General features: G+C 42.1%; 1 protein-coding gene across 1 annotated transcript in view; it reads left to right on the top strand.

Annotated features, from left to right (window-relative positions):
- Positions 1-18511, top strand: part of GRIN2A (glutamate ionotropic receptor NMDA type subunit 2A) — a 388139-nt gene that overhangs the window by 292773 nt on the left and 76855 nt on the right. Inside the window, exons 5-7 of the mRNA XM_047780525.1 lie at positions 4099-4304; positions 10443-10611; positions 10718-10871. Of these exons, the coding sequence (XP_047636481.1) occupies positions 4099-4304; positions 10443-10611; positions 10718-10871 (529 nt within the window). The remainder of the gene's footprint in view (positions 1-4098; positions 4305-10442; positions 10612-10717; positions 10872-18511) is intronic.

The raw sequence follows: 18511 nt of genomic DNA on the forward strand, positions 1-18511 counted from the left end.
TTCTGCACCAACTTAATGAAGCTTTTCTTTTTTTCCCAGCAAAAACTTCTTGTATTTCTCCACCGATTTAAAAATGAGTCCTGGTTCAGATCTTGATTCTAACACTTTCAAAACGTGTGAATTGAACATTTTACTTAACCCATGTGCCTCAGTTTCCTCATCTGTGAAATGGAGATAATAATAGTAGTATTTTATATATGGGTCTCTCTTTAGAATTATATACATTACTATTTAAAGTGCCCAGAGTAGTGGAAACACAAAGATTCCTTTTTTTTTATCATCTCATGTAATCCTTACAATAACTCTGCAAGGTGACCACTATTATTTACCTTTAAAATATGAAGAAACCAGAGTTTCTGTCATGGCTCAGAGGAAACGCATCTGACTAGCATCCATGAGGACGCAGGTTTGATCCCTGGCCTGGCTCAGTGGGTTAAGGATCTGGCATTGTCATGAGCTGTGATGTAGGTGGCAGATGCACCTTGGATCTGGTGTTGCTGTGGCTGTGGCATAGGCCAGCAGCTACAGCTCTGATTCGACCCCTAGCCTGGGAACCTCTGTATGCTGTGGGTGCAGCCCTAAAAAAATAAAATAAAGAAGAAACCAAATTTCAAAGAGGGAGGTACTGATAAGCAGCATTCTAGATTTTCACTAGGTTTAAATTCTTGCTTTGACCCTTACACTGTGACCTGAGCAAGATGCTAAATTTGTGTGATGTCCATTTTTGTGCAGTGTCCATTTTTGTGTGATTATTTGACTCATGTCTGTCTTCCTAATTAGCATAAGATGTTTATGCAAATAAAAATTGAGTTGCTTGCTCTACAGTAGCCTTAGTGCCTGGCACAGTGCTTGCACCTAGTAGCCACTCAATAAATAGTGATGGAGTAAGTGAATCTCAGCTGAACCTGTGTACAGACTCTGGACTCGATTGTAGTCCCTTGTAAATAGGGATACAGGAGGGGAAAGAGAAGGAGGTCCATTTCTCCCCTATCTGGCATGTAAAATCTTGGAGTTGGGATTTTCGTGTTTGGACTAGGAGCCCATCAGACTCGGGGAAGGAGGTGAGAGCTCTCGGGATCTAGAGCACTGTTTACACAGCAGCTTCAGCTCCTGATCAAGTGTTTCTCCACCCACCACTTGCTTCCGCCCTCCAAGGCTGACCCAGGGGTGCTTAACTTAGACGTGTTGGGAAGGGAGAGAGGAACTTTGAGGAGATTTAGGCAGTTATTGCACTCTGGGAACTCATAAACCTTTGCAGTCTCTGTGAGTCAGCCTTGGGCTGGAACTTTGCCTGCCTCCCCGCAGTGCAGGGTATGTGCTGTGGACAGTGACATCACCCAAGTTTCTGCTGGCCAAACAGTCTTTGCCTCTGTTTATGTTATCGTGGGGCCTTGGGAGCTTCGACAGCACGGAAGAAAGGGCCTTGGGGCTATCATATGATTACTGCAGCTCAGTGAATAGAAGCACTAGAGGAAAAGTGCCTTTGGATTCAGATGGTTCCATGGTGTAGCTCTGGTTCCACCACTTACTAGCTGTGTGGGCAGGTTACATAAACTGTCTGTGCTTTACTTCCCTGGACTGTAACGTCGCAGTAATAATCACTACCATGTGCCGTTTGTGGGGATTAAACCAAGTGGTGATGTTGCCACATTTCCTTACTACACAGAAGCGCTCAAAGGGACATGGTTGTAATTATAGCATCAAATGTTATGGTGGAGATAGGAGCAAAGATCTTTTTTTTTTTTTTTTTGGCCACACCCATGGCATATGGAAGTTCCCAGGCCAGGGATCGAATCCAAGCCTTCGCTTCAACCTATGCCATGGCTGTGGCAATGCCAGATCCTTAACCCACTGTGCCGGGCCAAGGATCAAACCTGAGCCTCAGCAGCAACTTGAACTACTGCAGAGACGACAATGGATCCTTAACCCATGGTCCCACTGTGGGAACGCTGGGAGCAAACTTCTATATTACTAAGGCAGTCAGGAATGCCTTTACAGATTAGGCCATATTTGAACTATATCTTAAATGCTAACTACCATAATAAAATAACAGCAGCTGCATGTGTGGTACATACTAAGTTCTGTGCTCAATGCTTCATGTACATTTTTGGCTCATTCAGATCTCACTACAGTCCTGAAAGCAATCTGTTGCAAACCACATTTTACAGATAGAAAAAGTGAAGCTTAGACAGGTTAAGCAATTTTCCCAAGGCTGCTCAGTTAATGGGTAAAGCCAGCATTCGCACTTAGTTCTATCTGACTCCGAAAGCCATTATCTTACCCAGTGAACTAAGTAGCCCCTCTTGAAAGTTATTTTTTGAGTTTTCTTTTTTCTTTTTGGCCACCCCACAGCATACAGAAGTTCCTGGGCCAGGGATAGAACCTGCCTGAATAGTTCCTGGGCCAGGGATAGGACCTGAACCACAGCAGTGACAATGTCGGATTCTTAGTCTGCTGAACCATCAGGGAACTCCACGTTTGAGTTTTCTGGGAAGGAAAGAAAAGGGATGAGTATAACATGTTCCAAGAGAAAGAGCTTGGATGTCTCTTTATCTATTTGCAAGTGTATTATTATTGGTTTGGCCTTTGTTCGGCAGCCAACTGATATTTCCAAGAAGGCAGGAATTATTCTGTTTCATCCCTCATTGTCCCCAGGCTGATGCCAGCACATAGTTGGTATTAATGAATAAAGAATTTGATGGGCTCCACATTCTCTCTGGCTTGTGTTACACATGCCAGCGTGAGGAGGTGTGTTTGGCTGAATTACTCTATTGCCCTTCCTCACTTAAAAAGAAGGTATCAGTGAGGCTGGGCAGTTGTGTCATTGGCCACACAGCACATTTCTCTACAAGTACCACAAATCTCCCAGTCCCGATAATGAGGTCATCTTCGAGAGTGCGGGCTGCCTTCTCTCCTGCCGCCTCTCCCGGTGCCCAGCGTGTCTGAATTCTCTTTAAGGGCCTGAGGTTCAGGTCTGGTGACACTCACGTGACAGGAGGAGAGGTGAGAGGGTCACGTCAACACTGACAAGCCTGGACGGGCACTTAGCTCTTCAGACAAGGTGTCTTCCTTGAGACTGGAGTGACAAATAGAGCGCTGACCTGTAGTGTCAAGCAGTTGCGCGTGGGAGCAGGAGGGAGAAGGCGAGAAAGCGCGGCCCTGGGGGCAGCTTCCTCCCGGCGTGTGTGCGCCAATAAGCTGTCAAATAAAATTAAGGTTCAAAACATACAGCCTTCAATTTGATTTCACTAAGATGCCGACTGCCGTTCAGAGGGAACACAATCGATTCTGTTTTGACAGGTCTTGATGTACGCTAAGCAGTAAAAGTCTCCACTTGGTGCTGGATTAATACAAGTTCACCTTAATTTGTAACTTAAATAGAACCGGATCTGAGCCTGAAGAGAGGCTTCTGGCTCTTCAACCTGCTGCGGGCCCCTTGCTTCTCTCTCCCGACACGCCTCCCTCCTTTTTGCTTTTGGAATTCATCTTCTTCTTTCCTCTTTTTCTTAGCACTTTCCAGATCTCTCTTCCGCTCACTTCTATACCAAAAAGGGAGAGTTTGGAGCCCTCCTGTGTGTCGGGCACTGCGCTTCATGCTCTTCTCGAGTTGCCTTATTTAATTCCCATGATATCCTTAGAAGTAGATGGAGTTGTGTCTGTTTACAGATAAGGTAACAGATGTTTATCGTGATTAAGAGCCTGCCTGGGGTTGTGCAGCTAGCAAGTGGCAGAGCTGGGGATTCAAGCCCCGTCCTCTCTGATTCTAAAAGTCCATGTTGTTTGCGTGACCTCAGTGGTCCTGAGCTCTGGTGAAACATGACCGTCAGCTGGGAGCTCTGTCAGCATCAGTGATTGGCCATCACCCCCATCTTTAATTCGTGTGGGGAGAGTCCAGGGCATAGAGGCCACCCACTCTTCTGCTTTCCCTTCACCCCCATCTTTCTTAGCATATGAATACATGGGTTTGTTGAGGTGGGTCGCAGAAAAGCCCTGGAGATGCTGGGGTTCTTCTCCTGTGCCTCCGATGGGAGAGGACTGGCCTTTCTAGAGGCCAGTGGTGCAGGAAAGCACAAGTGTGTCTTTGTCTTCATGCTGCAGGTGGGCAAGTGGGAGAACCAGACCCTGAGCCTGAGGCACGCCGTGTGGCCCAGGTACAAGTCCTTTTCCGACTGCGAGCCAGACGACAACCATCTGAGCATCGTCACCCTGGAGGAGGCCCCCTTCGTCATCGTGGAAGACATCGACCCGCTGACTGAGACATGCGTGAGGAACACTGTGCCGTGTCGGAAGTTCGTCAAAATCAAGTGAGTCCAGGGATGCCATTGGTTGAATGTGCCCAGCCCTTTTCAATAGCCTGTGTCATCGACAACAGTGATGTCTCTCAAATGATTGTAAAATGTAATATAAACTGTACTTCATTAGATAGATAGATAGACAGATTCTTTTGAGAGACCTGGAACTGTAGCAAGTGTTTTGCATTCATTTAATTCCAACAACAGCAATATGAGGTGTGTGGTTTTTCCCTTTTTAAATATGATAAAAACTGAGTTACTAGGAGATCAAGAAGCATGTTCAAAGCCACTCACCTGGTAAATGGAGGAGGCAGGACTCGAACACTGGTCCCTCTGACTCCACTGCTATATTTGTAACCAGGATGGTGAATCAATCCTGCCCTTCATTCTTTCCTAAAACAATTATTTCTTTTGTATTTCTGGCTGCTCCCTCCCCCAAACTGTACCTTCCCCTTCCTTCCACCTCTTCTCTATTTCCAAACGTTTCAGAATTTTTAAAACTTCTCTCCATCTGGGGGGTAACACACACCTTACCTGTGCCATTATAATATGATCAAGGTGGAGCTGACCTCCTGCGGGTTTCCTAGGTTACCAGCAGCAGGCAAGCATCACATCAGTGTCACCTCGTCTTTTATTATACGGATGGAAGAGGAACTGAGATTTTTTTATCAGAGCCTCTGGTGACGGGTTCTCCTTAATCTGAAAATCCTTTGAAGAAGTACAGAGCTTCATGGCCAAGTCCAAGGCCCTCTTATAGTCTTCACTAATGCAGATGTAACACAAACACCACCCTTGTGGGGGAGTCACAAAAGGAAAAAGCCTGTAGTTGGATGGAAGTCTATTTTTTCTGAGTATTTTCTGCTCGCCTTCTTTCACCTAGAATATTCTTGCTTGTCCTTTAAGTCATAACCACTCCCTCCCCAAGCTGGGTTGGTTCTCCCTCCTTGCACAATGTGTTTCTGTGTCTTAGTCCATTCAGGCTGCTGGAATAATTTACCACGAGTGTGTGACTTGAACAACAGACATTCACTCCTCAGTTCTGGAGGCTGGAAGTCCATGGTCAAGGTGCTGGCAGTTGGAGTGTCTGATGAGGATCCTCTGGTTTGCAAACAGCTCTCTTCTCTTCACCTGGTAGAAAGCAGAGAGAGAGAGGAGGAAAGCTTTCCTGCCTCTTTAAGTGTACTAATTCCATTTATGTGGGTCCCACCCTCATGACCTAGTTACCACCCCAAGGTCCCATCTCCAAATACCATCCCATTGATAATTAAGGTTTCAACATAGGAAGTTGAAGGGAACATAACCATTTAGTCCACAGCACTCTGTCTTTCTCACCTGTTTTATGGCTTACGGTTTTGTCTGTATTTCCCCCTGGAGCACTGCCTAAATATAGGGGATGTGACTTACTAATCTTTTATCCCCAATGACAAGCACAGAATATGACACACCAGTGTTGATGATGAGTGAATGGATACCTTTCTTCCCACATTCCACCTTCCAGCCTAAGTTATTATTATACGTGATGCAAATCCTCAGAGCTTAGGATAAAGACAATTTTTAAAAAATATGATTGCCAAATGCATTATGAAGGCACATTTTGGTTCTGAGAATTTTTCTTTTTTTAATCAATGAGCAATCTTTTTGGAGTTGAAATTCTGAATGGGTTATTCAGCAAATAACCATCAGCCTTTTTGGAGTTGTCAGCCTCTTCGGAGTTGACATTCTGAACAGATTAGTCAATACGTAAATATGCATGAAGCACAGTTTCTGTGTTAGGTACTGAGTGGGACATGGGGGATGCATCAGTGAACAGGGAAGGACCTTGCCATCAAGGAGCACACACAGTTAAAATAGCTCAACCAATGAGTGGACAGGACCATTCCACATCAGGATAAGCCTCGTGATGGATTTGAAGAAGGCAGCGTGATAAGAGAGTAACATGGGATATGTGAGGCTCCTGGCTCTCCAGGTAATATTTAAGGTCTCATATAAAAGAGGAGAAGAAGCTAAACATTTGAAGAGCTGGGGAAGAGCCATCCAGGTAGAGGAGCAGGTGCAAAGGCACCAGAGGAGAAAAGAGGTTGGTGAGTTTGGGAAAGAGAAGGAAGCCTAGTGCAGTACTTGAAGGTGGTAATCTGGAGGCCCCATACAAGGGGAGACGTGGGGAAGTTGTCAGAGGAGGTTTGGACTTGGGTGGGTGTTCTTTGAGCAGAATTTGGTCAGATGAAGCAGAGTGGCTGGTGCAAAGCAAAGCAAAGCAAAGGGAAAGAATCTCCTTTATGATATCAGTGCCTTCTCTGCTTCAGTAGGGCCTCCTGTGCTTCACAGCCAATAATTGGAATTTAAAGCCTTTAAAATCAGAAGCCTTGGAGCTGAAAACAATAGATCACCAAGTCCTGAGTCACCCTGGTATGGAGAAAACAAACTGCCAAATAAATGACTGTCTTTAAAAGACTTGACTTTTCAATGGAAGAATCTAAACAGATTATCAGGTTCAAATTCATGTTTGGGGTTCCTGTGGGAAGGGGTGGCTTGCAATTTTCCTTTTCCCTCTTGGTGACATGAGTAGCTTACTGTGCTTCTAGGTGAAATTAAATTCTTTGATTTGCCTGAAAGCAGTAGAAGATTACTAGGATCCATTAATCCCAACATTCACACAAATTAGATCAGTTGCATTTCCTGAAAGTTCCATCTCTGAGGCAGGCTGATAGGTTCCAAAAAGGAACACAATTGTGTTTATTTTCTCCAGGATCTCCTTTTAGGGAAAACCCTTTGTCTCTTACTTCTGGTAAATGTAGGGTCTTGAGGGCACACATCAGTCTTCTAAAGAATCAGGTAATAAGAAGTGGGCTGAGAAATCAGAGTTTTCTTCTAACCTTTTAGTTGAGTATTAAGACATAAAGAGAAAAGTGAGGAAAAATTATCTGGTTTGATATGTAGGGGTAAATGGCTTCACTGCCAGTTAATCCCCTAAACTGTCAAATCATTGGTAAGAAGTAAGAAAAATGTATCTTTTAAGCACTTGTGCGGAGAGGTGCTTTCGATACTTTATTTAATCTTTCCAGCTATCCTGCAAGGTAAGTATCTGTCTTCTCAATGTACTTAAGTAAACTGAGGTCCGTGAATGAGGAGACTCCTCTGGGTTTTCATGCTTGCTGAGGGCAGACCCAGGATCTAGAAGCAGCTCTGCCTGACCTGCCAGGCACACTGGGAAGATGTAGAGCCAAAGAATCGATGATTTGTTGGATCCTTTTCCCTGTATTTGTTTTTATGAGTCACCTTTTCTTTTGGGTGGTGATGGTGAGTGATGAGATTGAATGGGTAACATTTCTCAGATTTCTATGTAATTGTCATACCCTCTACACACACACACACACACACACACACACACACACATGGTCTGAGATGAGAACCAACAAATTCCCAATATGGTCTGTGTTTCCATAATCCTCATGATGAATTCAACGAGTGCACCTTCTGCTTGTCTTACCAGCAGGTGCTTGTTTTATGAAAATACATCAGTGACCACTGGTGTCCAGAATACACCTAGTGTCATGGACAGGTGGGGAATACCTAACCTAAACTGGCTGAGGTCCCTAGTGAGGTCAGAGCAGCATGTAGGTCACCATGTCACCATGGCCCTGAATCTTAAACCTGGGGAGTTAACACTCCTGTCCAAACTCTCCCAGGAATCTTCACCAGGTGAAAGAAGAGGCTATAATAGAATGAGGGAGGGAACAGAGAGTGAAAGAGATGCAAATGGAAAGAGGGGCCTTTCCATGCATGGCCTACAGGGGCCAAAAAGAAAAAGAGAGAATTTGATTTTGGCACATTTTTTGAAGAGCCATAGATACCAAGACAGACATCTCCTTTGGACATGCATTAATTTAATGTGCTGAGGACATATTTCTATCATGTTTATGGCAGTTGTAACTCCAGCCTGACCCCTTCTGTTCTGGGAAATTGGTGGGGGGAAGGAGGGTCCCTACTTCCTGATGTTCTGCAGAGTTAGGTCCACCAATCATCACATGTAAATACATGTGGATGTGGCCTCCCACAGCCCCCAAGCTGAGGGCGGGAGGGTCAAGGCCGGATAGTAAAGTCTCCATGGTGGTCCTGGCCAGCAGATGCAGGTTGGTTGAGCAGAGGTCAGGGATAGGACAGGAGGAGGCACTGGTAAAGACAGGATTCAGGGTAGGTGATCTGTGATCCTGAGATAAAGAAAGCATTGAAAAAAGGTGTTGAGGAATTCCTGTCGTGACTCAGTGGTTAATGAACCCAACTAGCAAGCATGAACTTGTGGGTTTGATCCATGGCCTCACTCAGTGGGTTAAGAATTTGGCATTGCTGTGAGCTATGGTGTAGGTCACAGACAAGGCTCCGGATCCCACATTGCTGTGGCTGTGGCATGGGGCAGCAGGTACAGTTCCAATTGGACCCCTAGCCTGGGAACCTCCATATGCCTTGGGTGTGACCCTAAAAAAAAAAAAGAGAGAAGAAAGTGTCGTTCTGCAACCCATTTCCATTACTCTAAGTTATATTGTCAACTATATCCACATTCTTGGATACAGATATATACTGATGATGCTTAAGTTTGTGTGATATATTGTGTGTGTATATATCTTATATACTCACCACAGATAATTTGGGGGGAAAAATCTAAAAATATGAAAACAAGAAAAAAAATTTCTTACCCATCAAAAATAGCTATGCTTCATCATTCATTGTTTTTCCTATCCAAATACTTCATAAGCACATCTGTTTTTATATAGCTATGACTATTCTGTAGGTATCACTAGGTAACCTACTTTTATCACATGATATGGAAATGTGTTTTTCCTACTACACTGTTAGATTTCCATAAACATCACTTTAGTGCTCAGGGAACAGTTTAGCGTGCAGATTCGCCAGCAATGGAATATTCAAGCAGCACCATCCTCTGACATGTGTGACGCAGCCTCTGAGCACAGTGCCAACGGAACACCCCGAGCAAGGTGGAACCGAGTACATTGTCCAGAGAGGCATTTGTTGATCTTCCTGCAGGAGTTATTGAAGTACTTTTTGCTACCAATTGGGAAAGACCCTCCTTTCCTTCCCTTTTTAAAGCATTTCTTATTTTCTGTGGGTGTCCTTTGAGAATGACTTAGGTAAGTAAAGCAAGGTGGCTGGCACAAAGCAACGAGTGTAACCTTCAGTAGATGATGATAACTTTTAAGACACCAATGCCCTCTGTGTTTTAAGAGGGCTTTTTGTTGATCGAGGGCATTGCTGGTTAATAGTGTCACCCCTTACACTCCGTTCCATCTAGGTGGGAGGGAAAATATTATGCATGAGCCTTCATTTGACAGATGACTTGATCAAGAGACATGAATTCCATGGACTCGGGCACAGAGTAAATTCCGAGTCCCCTGATCCTTCCCCGAGGAGTTTTCCTCGTAAGGAAAAGTGCCGTTCCTAACTGGTTGCCGACCTCCATCTGCAGTGACAGGATGAATCGAAACTCTCCTCCCTCTGAGAATTTCACCTCTTCCTCTTTTCCATTTTCCAATAAGTTTTCATGATTCAGTTTAGATCAGGTGACCTAAACTCTGGCCGAAGAGGTCATATGTGTTATAAACTTTTAAAAAATAAGAGGTGGCACCTCTTACCTGTATAATGGGGATAGGAAAGTCACAAAGATTTTTTTTTTCATTTTTATGGCCACACCCGTGGCATATGGAGGTTCCCGGGCAAGGGATTGAACGCAGTTACGACAATACCAGATCCTTTAAATTGCTGCACCAGGGCTGGGGATCAAACCCACACCTCCGCAGCAACTGGAGCCACTGCAGTTGGATTCTTAACCCACGGCTTGATGGCAGGAATTTCAAGAGGAAAGTCATGAAGATTAATCCAACTATAGTATCAAGCATTATCGCAGTGCCTAGTAAATAGTAATGACTCAGTAAATGTTACCTGTGGTCATGGTTACTGTTCCTCATTAAGAGCACTTGCTCCTTCTGCCGTCATAAACTCATGGTGAGTCCTTGGAAAAGCCACTTCCTCATTTTAAGCCTCAATTTCCCACCTGAGAATTAGTAGAAGGATGTAGACAATGGCTAGGAACACATTGTCCAGTACTGACACTCTCCTCCCTCGGAATTTTCTCTACAGCAATTCAACCAACGAGGGCATGAATGTCAAAAAATGCTGCAAGGGGTTCTGCATCGATATCCTCAAGAAGCTTTCCAGAACCGTGAAGTTCACCTATGACCTTTACCTGGTGACTAACGGGAAGCACGGCAAGAAAGTTAACAACGTGTGGAATGGAATGATTGGTGAGGTATGGTATCTTTTCACCCCACAGGATGAAAGTCCTTCAGACTTAGGGCCCAGGGTCCTGGGGGATGGTGGGCAGGATACCCACCATCTTTGTGCCTTGTGTTCAGGTGGTCTATCAGCGGGCAGTCATGGCAGTGGGCTCGCTCACCATCAACGAGGAACGTTCAGAAGTGGTGGACTTCTCTGTGCCCTTTGTGGAGACCGGAATCAGTGTCATGGTTTCAAGAAGCAACGGCACTGTCTCGCCTTCCGCTTTTCTCGGTATGTGAACTTCATCGTTCCCCTTGCTTTCCAGTGAGGGATGATGGGTATTTTGTCTTGTTTGCTCAAACGACAGAACCAGACGGGACCTTGTTCAGTCCCGCTTAACCCCATCCGCATATTGAAAGCATGTTGCCTTTGCGTTATCCGTTTTCCCCCAGGTAACAGCTTTCATTTATCTTTAACTTGGAACGACCTGCTAAAAATACAATCACATATTCAGATCCTGGCCTTGATGGTGTAGAATGTAGATTCGTGGATATATTGCTTTAGAGCCTTGACAACATTTGAAAAATAAACCTGTCTGCCTGCTGTTAATTTAAATCCGCTTGTAAGCTGGTATTTAGCAGTCACATGCCTATCCTCCGTCCCTCTCAAGAATGACAGACGTTTATTTACTGGATGTAAGAGTAATGATGACTGTGCACGGATTTATACCAGGACCCTGATAAACAATATAGATGCAGTCTGAAGAGGATACACTGTTTTAAAATTAACAGAGTCGTATTTTTAAATGGGACTCTCCTTTAAGCTGGATGGTTTGTAAAGGAGGACATTCTTCTTACTCTCACTTGAAAGATTTCATAAATTCATGTTTTTACATTAAAGTTTTTATTTTTTAAAGCAGGGTACATCTATTTTTTTTCCTATCATCTGGCTTTCTGTAGTACTGTGAGTACACATTAGGTAGCCTGGCTGGCAGAGTTGGAATTGTATGGAACATAGCCAAGTGTTTTTTTTTTTTTTTGGCTTTTGTTGTTGTTGTTGTTGTTGTTGCTGCTATTTCTTGGGCCGCTCCCGTGGCATATGGAGGTTCCCAGGCTAGGGGTTGAATCGGAGCTGTAGCCACCGGCCTACGCCAGAGCCACAGCAACACGGGATCCGAGCCGCGTCTGCAACCTGCACCACAGCTCATGGCAACGCCGGATCGTTAACCCACTGAGCAAGGGCAGGGACCGAAGCCGCAACCTCATGGTTCCTAGTCGGATTCGTTAACCACTGCGCCACGACGGGAACTCCCAAGTGTTTTTAAAATTCTTTTTCTTTAAAGGAAATCGTCGTGTTGAATGTTGTGTCACTGTACAGAGTTTTTGCCAGTGACTATCTTGAAGATCGTGATGTCCAGATTAACTTCCTCCTGGTGTTCTCTTACCAGGGGATTTGTCCCAAATTTGGGAAGGTTAAGACAAGCCCTGGCCCCTAGAAGAAAATTGGATGAGTGAGAGAAAACAGATTAAGGTCATGTGAAAGTCTTACACGTTTCGCAAGACAAGATCTTTGTTTATGAGAGAACTGGAACTGCAGACTAGAGCCAGTTTGTGGGCATCAGATCCAAGCCTATAGGCTTATCCTTCCACTCTCTTCATTCCTCTGTGATGTTAGCATCCAGTGAACTGTTCCATGCTGCATTCTCTTGAATGAAATGTAGACTAACAGGATGTTGGATACTGCCTTATTCACAGGGACATACGGATTTACTGTTTTGATTTTTGATAATCCATTTAAGCTGGTGAAATCCTTACCACTCACTGGATTTGATACTGCACTCGCTTCAATCTTCATAACCTTTGTGAGCGGAATGCAGACCTTGGCAAACACACACCTCATTATGTTCCTTTTGTGCCTGTGTCTGATGTGGATAATGATGCCCTGTCTTAATAAGGGAGCTTCACCGTATCATGAAAAATGCCATGGACCAGCATTGACAACATGAACAGAAGTATTAAATTGTTGGATGTGCTCTCACTCGTTCGTCACTCCTAATCATTTTTTACCATTCCCTCTCAGCCCTTTTAACAGAGACCTTTGGCCCTAGAGGTTAAGAAAGTGTTAGAGGAAGTGAGTTCATGGAAGCAATGCAAAGTGGTCCACTTATCTCCTTAGTGAAGGAGAGAGAACTTTTTGTTCAGTTCAACCCGAGAAGAAAAACCATATGAATTGACTTGTCTCATAAATATGGGTCGCTGATATTGAATCTGGCCTCAACCCAGTTTCTCTAGATTTTTATTTTATCTGCATTAGTAGAACATTTCCATAAAAGTCAAGTATTTTTGCTAAATTTAGTTAAACCTCTTTCCCCCGCTACTCTTCCTATGGTGGCTTTAAAAATAAAATAAAATAAATTGTAGCCAGAGGAAACTACTTTCAAAGCTGTTTTTACTCTGTAGGCTTAACATTTTTCCTAGTCACTAAATTACATCCCTACTCGATTGACTGTGCACCCCTTATTTACGGTCATTATCTGCAGGTTTTGAAAGTCATAATGAACCATGCTAAGCTACATTTTTCCATTCACTGGCTCAGTCATCTGGAAGAGCCAAACATTCAAAATCTGATTGCATTGCTCTTCATTATTTCCTATTCTCTCTCCTCAGCAAACTCCATTAACTCACATCGGAAACACTTGCAGGTAATGCCTCTGAGCTTTTGTGTAAAGATGTTAACCAGCGGCTCTTCAAGGACGGAAATGACGTCTCTCGCCGTATTTCCATTCAGTTAATTCTAAAGACTTTCCAAGCAGGTTGGAGTCTTTGACCCAAAGAAATGCTGAGCCGAAGTCTCTTCTAGACTGAAGTTCCTTCATGGGTAGATGTTGAATCTGTTTTAGGCCAGTAGAGGATGTAATCCAGAGCTATCTAAAAATATTTCTGGGTCACATCTTGTATACTACAGAGAGTGGCTCGTCATTGTTCTAGTGTTTTTTTGGTTGTGGTATGTGTGTGTGTGTGTGTGTGTGTGTAGTGTCTGAGAAAAGCCATCGTTAATGGCACATACCTAATGTACTGAAGCCAGAATACTGCAGCAGAATCTCTGCACCATGCTCACGAGTCCAGGGACAGATGTTGTCACTTCCAAGTGAGAAAACATCTGGGATCAGTTACTTGATCAGTCTCCATCTGACTTTCTGACCAGTTACAATGTATCAAGTACCCAGTGAGGTCCAGAGCAGGCTTACAGATCCTGACATGTGAACAGAAGAATTCATTAAGTATTTCTCCTAATGTTTTTAATAATGTTATTGAAACTGGCAGAGAAAAGTCGTTATCAGATTAGTAAGTGTGTACGTTTTCAACCAGAATGCCTTCTCCAGGACCCTGGACATCACACTATCATACTCGCCAATTCTGGCTTTAACCATGGAATCAAACAGCTATTTGACTTAATTTATTGTGTGTATACAGTGTGCAAAGAACACCACCAAACACTTTACAGATATATGCTCCTTTTCTCATTACAGTGATCGTCCTCTGGTAAGACATAGTATACCATTAGTACACCCAACTTGAAGAATTAGTTGTGTTCAAAATTATTGTGCTCTATATTCTTGAATATTAAGTAATGTTTAATCTCCTAATTACTCATTTATTCTTCCTCTTTTATGGATACACCTCATTACCAAATTGCTATGGTTTAGGCACGTGATATTGTTTGTACTCAAGTTAAATTTAACTAAGATAATCCTCAGTTGTAATCTCATTGGTTTCTTTGAGCTCATCTTGTGTTGTTTAAGTCAAGTAAGTTGTATTGTTATCTGTTGCTTAACATATTTGCACTATCAAAACCATATTACAAAGTATTCCTTCAACTTTTTAAATTATCCAACATTGTTAAAGCTTCAGATATATTCATTTCTTATTATATATCAAGCTCATAAATTGGAATGTCTTTATTAATAGCTTCCTCAGAAAAAATAATTTAAAAATCATAAAATACTGCTATTCAAGAGGTGTTATTGGCCTTATACTTTATTCTCAGAAAATGTTTGCTTGTGATGAAAAGGATCATAAGTTCATTGGCGTCCAATGGCAACTTCTTCCCAATTTTCAGGTGGAGCTTATTCATTTTAAAAAATTTAGTCTCTGTTGATTTTCTAGCAACTCTATGTCTTATGTGAATAAAATGGCTCCCTTCAACTCACTTTCATACCCTCATCAGTTTGAATAAAAATAGTAACTTATTTTATATATTATCTTTTGCTTTTCTAAAGCGATCTAAGATTTAGAACCCCGTGTCTTGGCTTGCCCTTCTGAGACATGCACCTGAAAATGAACTGATGAAAACTATTTTTAGGGGAAATAACCATGTATCTGTCTACTGTTTCATTGCCTTGGTCTTTAAACTATGTGCTTTCTTTTTTTTAACATATATATATATATATTTTTTAATTTTCCAATACATTATTATTTCTTTTCTGCTGTACACCATGGTGACCCAGTTACACATACATGTATACATTCTTTCTTCTCACATTATCATGCTCCATCATAAGTGACTGGACATCATTCCCAGTGTTACACAGCAGGATCTCATTGCTAATCCATTCCAAAGGCAGTAGTCTGCATCTATTAATCTCAAATTCCCAATCCATCGCACTCCCTCCCCTGCCCCCTTAGCAACCACAAGTCTGTTCTACAAGTCCATAATTTTCTTTTCTGTGGAAAGGTTCATTTGTGCCCTATATTAGATTCAAGATATAAGTGATATCATATTATTTGTCTTTCTCTTTCTGACTTACTTCACTCGGTACGAGAGTCTCTGGTTCCATCCATGTTGCTTCAAATGGCATTATTTTGTTCTTGTTTATGGCTGAGTAGAATTCCATTGCATATATATACCACATCTTCCCAATCCAGTTGTCTGTTGATGGACATTTGGGTTATTTCCATATCTTGGCTATTGTGAATAGTGCTGCAGTGAACATGCGGGTGCATGTGTCCTTTTCAAGGAAAGTTTTGTCTGGATATATGCCCAAGAGTGAGATTGCTGGGTCATATGGTAGTTCTATGTATAGTTTTCTTAGGTACATCGGTACTGTTCTCCATTGTGGTTGTACCAGCTTACATATCCACCAACAGTGCAGGAGGGTTCCCTTTTCTCCACACCCCCTCCAGCATTTGTTATTTGTGGACTTATAAATGATGGCCATTCTGACTGGTGTGAGGTGGTATCTTGTGGTAGTTTTGACTTGCATTTCTCTGATAATCAGGGATGTTGAGCATTTTTTCATGTGCTCAGTGGCCATCTGTGTATCTTCCTTGGAGAACTGTCTATTCAGGCCTTTTGCCTATTTTTCTATTGGGTTGTTGGCTTTTTTGCTGTTGAGTTGTATTAAGTTGTTTGTATATTTTAGAGATTAAGCCCCTGTCAGTTTCATCATTTGAAAGTATTTTCTCCCATTTGAAAGTAACATCTCCCAGTAAGTTGTCTTTTTGTTTTCTTTTTGGTTTCCTTTGCTGTGCAAAAGCTTGTCAGCTTGATTAGGTCCCATTGGTTTATTTTTGCTTTTATTTCTGTTGCTTTGGGAGACTGACTTGAGAAAACATTTGTAAGATTGATGTCAGAGAATGTTTTGTCTATATTCTCTTCTAGGAGTTTGATGGTTTCTTGCCTTATCTTTAAGTCTTTAAGCCATTTCATGTTCATGTTCATGCATGGTGTGAGGGCATGTTCTAGTTTTATTGATTTGCATGCAGCTGTCCAGGTTTCCCAGAAAGACTTGCTAAATAGACTGTCTTTTTAGCATTTTATGTTCTTGTCTCCTTTGTCAAAGATTAATTGACCATAAGTGTCTGGGTTTATTTCTGGGTTCTTTGTTCTGTTCCATTGGTCTGTATGTCTGTTTTGGTACCAGTACCACACTGTCTTGATGACTGTGGCTTTGTAATATTGCCTGAAGTCTGGGAGAGTTATGCCTCCTGCTTGGTTTTTGTTCCTCAAAAGTGCTTTGGCAATTCTGGGTCTTTTGTGGTTCCATATAAAGTTTTGGATTGTTTGTTCTAGTTCTGTGAAAAATGTCATGGGTAATTTGATAGGGATTGCATTGAATCTGTAGATTGTTTGGGGTAGTATGGCCATTTTTACAATATTAATTTTTCCAACCCAGGAGCAAGGAATATCTTTCCATTTCTTTACATCTTCTTTAATTTCCTTGATTAACGTTTTATAGTTCTCAGCATATAAGTCTTTTACCTCCTCAGTCAGGTGTATTCCCCAGTATTTGATTTTTGGGGGGTGCAATTTTAAAAGGTATTGCATTTTTGTATTCCTTTTCTAATATTTCATTGTTAGTTTACAGACATGTGACTGATTTCTGAATGTTAATCTTATATCCTGCTACTTTGCTGAATTTGTTGTTCAGTTCAAGTAGTTTCTGGGTTGAGTCCTTAAGGTTTTCTATACATAGTATCATGTCATCTGCATCCAGTGACAGTTTTACCTCTTCTCTTCCTATTTGGATGTCTTTTATTTCTTTTGTTTGACTGATTGCTGTGGCTAGGACTTCCAGTACTATGTTGAAAAACAGCAGTGAGAATGAGCATCCTTGTCTTGTTCCACATTTTAGTAGGAAGGCTTTCAGCTTTTCTCCATTGAGTATTATATTTGCTGTGGGTTTGTTGTAAATGGCTTTTATTATGTTAGGGTATGTTCCCTCTATACCCGCTTTAGTAAGAGTTTTGATCCTGAATGGATGTTGGACTTTGTCAGATGCTTTCTCTGCATCTATTGAGATGATCATGTGGTTTTTTACTTTTCTTTTGTTAATGTGGTGTATGATGTTGATTGATTTGCATATGAACCATGCTTGTGAACCTGGGATGAATCCCACCTGTTCGTGGTGTATGATCTTTTTAATATGTTGTTGGATTCGGTTGACTAAAATTTTGTTGAGATTTTTGCATCTATATTCATCAAAGATATTGACTGATAGTTTTCTTTTTTGGTGGTATCTTTGTCTGGTTTTGGAATTAGGGTGATGGTAGTGTCATAGAATGTCTTTGGGAGTGTTCCTTCTTCAACCTTTTGGAAAAGTTTAAGGAGTATGGGTATAAGTTCCTTTTCGTATGTTTGGTAGAATTTGCCTATGAAGCCATCTGGTCCTGAACTTTTATTTGTAGGGAGTGTTTTTATGACATATTCAATTTCATGTCTAGTGATCAGTCTGTTCAGTTGATCTATTTCCTCCTGATTCAGCTTTGTCAGTCTGTAAATGTCTAGAAAGTTGTCCATTTCTTTTAGGTTGTCAGATTTGTTGGCATACAATTGTTCATAGTATTCTCTCATAGTTTTTTGTATTTCTGTATTATCCGTTGGGACTTCTCCTTTTTCATTTCTTATTTTGTCTATTTGGATTTTTTCTCTCCTCTTCTTGGTGAGTCTAGCCAGAGGTTTGTCCATTTTGTTTACCTTTTCAAAGAACCAGTTCTTGGTTTGATTGATTTTTCTGTTGTTTTTTGAACTCTCTATTTTATTGATTTCTTCTTTGATCTTTATGATTTCCTTCCTTCTGCTGACTTTAGGTTTTGTTTGTTCTTCTTTTTCTGATTCAATTAGGTGTTGGGTTAAGTTGTCGATTTGAAATGTTTCTTCTTTCTTGAGGAAGGCCTGTATTGCTGTGAATTTCCCTCTGAGCACTACTTTTGTGGTTTCCCATAGAATTTTTTTTTTGTCTTTTGTCTTTTGTCTGTTGTTGTTGTTGTTGTTGTTGTTGTTGCTACTTCTTGGGCCGCTCCCGCGGCATATGGAGATTCCCAGGCTAGGGGTTGAATCGGAGCTGTAGCCACCGGCCTACGCCAGAGCCACAGCAACGCGGGATCTGAGCCGCGTCTGCAACCTACACCACAGTTCACGGCAACGCCGGA

The sequence above is a fragment of the Phacochoerus africanus genome, chromosome 5 (genome assembly GCF_016906955.1).
Source record: "Phacochoerus africanus isolate WHEZ1 chromosome 5, ROS_Pafr_v1, whole genome shotgun sequence".
In the NCBI taxonomy this organism is placed as follows: Eukaryota; Metazoa; Chordata; class Mammalia; order Artiodactyla; family Suidae; genus Phacochoerus; species Phacochoerus africanus.